Source organism: Carex rostrata, chromosome 7, assembly GCF_964058835.1.
Source record: "Carex rostrata chromosome 7, lpCarRost1.2, whole genome shotgun sequence".
NCBI lineage: Eukaryota > Viridiplantae > Streptophyta > Magnoliopsida > Poales > Cyperaceae > Carex > Carex rostrata.
Window position 1 is genome coordinate 10,175,453 of NC_135924.1, and position 3,225 is coordinate 10,178,677.

General features: G+C 37.1%; 1 protein-coding gene across 1 annotated transcript; it reads right to left on the bottom strand.

Moving 5' to 3' along the window:
* Positions 1-203: 203 nt before the first annotated feature.
* On the bottom strand, positions 204-2,563 carry LOC144557422 (uncharacterized). Its single transcript, XM_078305990.1, has 5 exons — positions 2,262-2,563; positions 1,307-1,479; positions 857-914; positions 628-700; positions 204-534 (listed from the first exon to the last, which is right to left on the bottom strand). Exons 1-5 carry the CDS (start codon positions 2,434-2,436, stop codon positions 414-416), a joined length of 600 nt encoding a protein of 199 aa, XP_078162116.1. The 5' UTR covers positions 2,437-2,563; the 3' UTR covers positions 204-413.
* Positions 2,564-3,225: the final 662 nt, after the last annotated feature.

Here is a 3,225-nt window from a genome sequence, read left to right on the forward strand (position 1 = left end):
TTCAAAAAGATTGCCTTCACAAAAACCACCGCGGAAAAATAATGAAATACCATATACCCGTGTCCATATAATGATCCTTGCAGCATTTCACTGCACCATGCTAACAATATCATGTCTACTTTGCAACATGCACGAGTCACCAAGAAAACAAACAACTAACAAGATGAACTATATAGTCAGAACTACAACCTCAGATGGATATCTAGCATTTAACTTCACCTCATTCTGGAAGTCACCTTATTAGCTCCAATTTAATTTTTATATAAATATCCTTAATATTCATTACAAAAAATTAAGATATTACCCAAAATTGAGAATACACTAGAATAAGTTACAAAACCAGGTAAGCCAACAACAGATGCCTGATTCCTAATTTGCTTTATTCTGACAATGTATAGGGATCAAAATCAATTCTATTTAGGCCTCTTACGGTAGGGGAACAAGATATCATCAACAGTTTCTTTTACATAATTCCCAGCTTTGTTAAGGTTTGTAGCCACACCTGATGCCACCAGACCGGCATTTCTCCAAAACCTGTCATATGATACAATAATCTTTCATTTCAATCTTTTTGAACAATTATCAGCTAGGAATTAACAGAAACTTAATATAGATAATCTCACTTACTTGCCAACAAAATCCTCCCCTGAAATGAGGCCTGGTCTTTTTATTCGTTGTTCAGGAGGATGAGATGTTGCTTCTACAATGAAAACAAAAGGTTGAGATTTAAATGCTGTTTTTGCTGTTTAATATAAATAAATAAAAAAGAGTCCATCCTTTTCCCTCAGTCAATCAAACAAACTTGATTGTTATAGAAATAAAAATTTAGAAGTTAGGATATACTCATAATATGTACCTTCCTTGTGATTATGTGCTGGAACATGTTTGCTTGACGGTCTTCTATCCACCAGTACCTGTATGTGTTTGCAAGGTAGCTGTTAGAAGGGTAAAGGAGCAAAACAATAAAAAGATAAAAATTAATGAAGAAAACAAGCAGTTCATTCAATGACGAATTAACTGAAAACTAACTTTCTTTTAAGACGAGAATACCAGGCTGGGTAATAACTAAACGGATGAGAACCAAACTTAATCATAAGCAAAGTGATCAGAAAACAACATCATAGATACCTATAACTGGAATTAACAAATGATTAAATTTACAATCTGTGTACCAATAGATAACAAGCAGGTAGGGTACCAGGATTATTTCTACTTATAGGTTCCTAAGGCCAAAGAATGTCACAAAACGTATACTCTTCATGCATTTTGATTTGAAGGTAGATGGAAACAAACTGAGAACTCTTACCTCAAGGCCAACACAGAACGGCAATTCAGCTTGATTCTCTTTCTTGTCAGAATGGTCATTTTCTTTCTTATCCAAGTACAAAGAATAGCCGATGCATGCATACTTGAAATCTGACAGGTTCCTTCCCTCTTTAGTCGCCTCTAGCTCAGATTCACCTACTATGTAATCTGGAACTGTTGCAATATAACGTTTAAAACAATATGATTATATACTTGTAAGATTGTTAAACAAAAGGATGTACAAATTCAATAGAATATACTCTTTTTATATAGAAGTTCATGAACGGTTCTAATTCGGGAGTAGACAGCACAGAATGAAGATGTAAGCACCAACTGGTATGTATAATCGATTCCGAAACTCTCAAACCAGGACAATATTGGATTGTTTACAGGCATATCTGTTCTGTCCTAAAAATAGGCATTTGATTATTCTTTGGGCATAAATGATTGAAAATTATTAAAATACTACAAATTTTCAGTTTTCAGAATAATTGTAGAATTCACGAGATAAATTTGCAATTGATGTAGAGCTAATAAACTGTGATATTTTAAGTAGGGAAAAACAGAACTTGAAAGAAAAGATTTATAGCTCACTAGAATCATGCCAAAACAGAAAAAATGGTAAATTCACCTAAGTTCTGTCAGTAAAGCTAAATCCAACTAGCCAAAAAACTTCTACAACCAAAAAATTTACTCAAGGTGCTATACACACCTATCCAGCATCATCTTAGAGCTAATCTATTTAGCCATGTTTTTCCTTGTGCGTTCAAAGTCCATAATCAACTTCAAACAAGTAGCTAAATAACGAGGATTGACTATTGGGTAATTTGGTTTGTCAATTAAGTACTGTCACCATACCGTCAGTCATGGAAAAGGAATCTCATACAGTCACGCGAGACCCTTTCCAAAATAGCCACTCCAAAAAATTTCAACAAAACCGACCTTGAAATTATTACCTTGGGGAATACTCCTAGAGATACCAGCGCAGACAGGATTTCGAGCCTTAGATTTGAGTACTGAGGAGTAATAAAGACATCCCTTACAAGACTTCCCTTTCTGGATCGGCGGGACAGGTGGCAACGGCGGCGGGAGAGGCGGTGGAGAGCTACCGCTCTCCGGAGATTCCTCCATCTTTCTATTCAGCTCCTTTAACAATTTGGAGCTTTACCGATCGATTTTACGGTGCTCCGCCGCGGGCGTCCGGGGGGGGGCGGTTTCGTGAATTAGGCCCCTTTTGATGGGAGAAGAAAAAGAGAGCGAGCGGGGGGATGCAAATTAAGGAAGGAATTTACTGTGTCACTGACAGGTGGTACCAATAACAACCCTACAATGGTGTGGAGGCCTAGCTCCTACTAGAATTCGGATCCTCTAAAGTAAGCAAAATTTGATTTTGGATCCGGACCGTCCGAACTGTTTTGACATGGATATTAAAGCGATCTTGTACATTTCACCTCGAATCGGATTAGCTCAGATTCTGATCGTACGGTCCGGACTGACCCGGATTCCACTAGAAGTACCTGTGTGGTGTTATGAGAATCGGATCGAACCGTCCGGTTCGACCTGAATAAATCAGAACCGAAGGGCCATCCGGTTTGATTCACTAGAAAAACCGTGTATCGGTGTATATACTCCAAGGTTAAAACCGAGTTAATATACTGGTTTTTTTGTTAAAAACGATGGACCGTTTAGTTGAAAATATCCGGTTCTCAACAGGTTACAGAAATCGATATTCAACCTTTCTCTTCGCATATCCTTTTCTTTAAAATTCTTTCCATGTTGTAATTTTCTCGTGAAATTCGAAATTAACCATAGCATACCAATAATCAGAGTCATTTGTGAATTGTGATAAACTTTATTGTTTTAGCATCTGCAAAAGCATTTTCACAAGCACAGGCAACAACTCACTGCATCCAAGCACAA

Excerpts from the sequence above, each read along its gene's own strand:
- LOC144557422 (XM_078305990.1), bottom strand. The coding sequence starts at position 2,436 with ATGGAGGAATCTCCGGAGAGCGGTAGCTCTCCACCGCCTCTCCCGCCG. Across the intron at positions 915-1,306 it reads CGTTCTGTGTTGGCCTTGAG|GTACTGGTGGATAGAAGACC; the intron begins GTAAGAGTTCTC and ends AAACACATACAG. Across the intron at positions 535-627 it reads GGGGAGGATTTTGTTGGCAA|GTTTTGGAGAAATGCCGGTC; the intron begins GTAAGTGAGATT and ends ATCATATGACAG.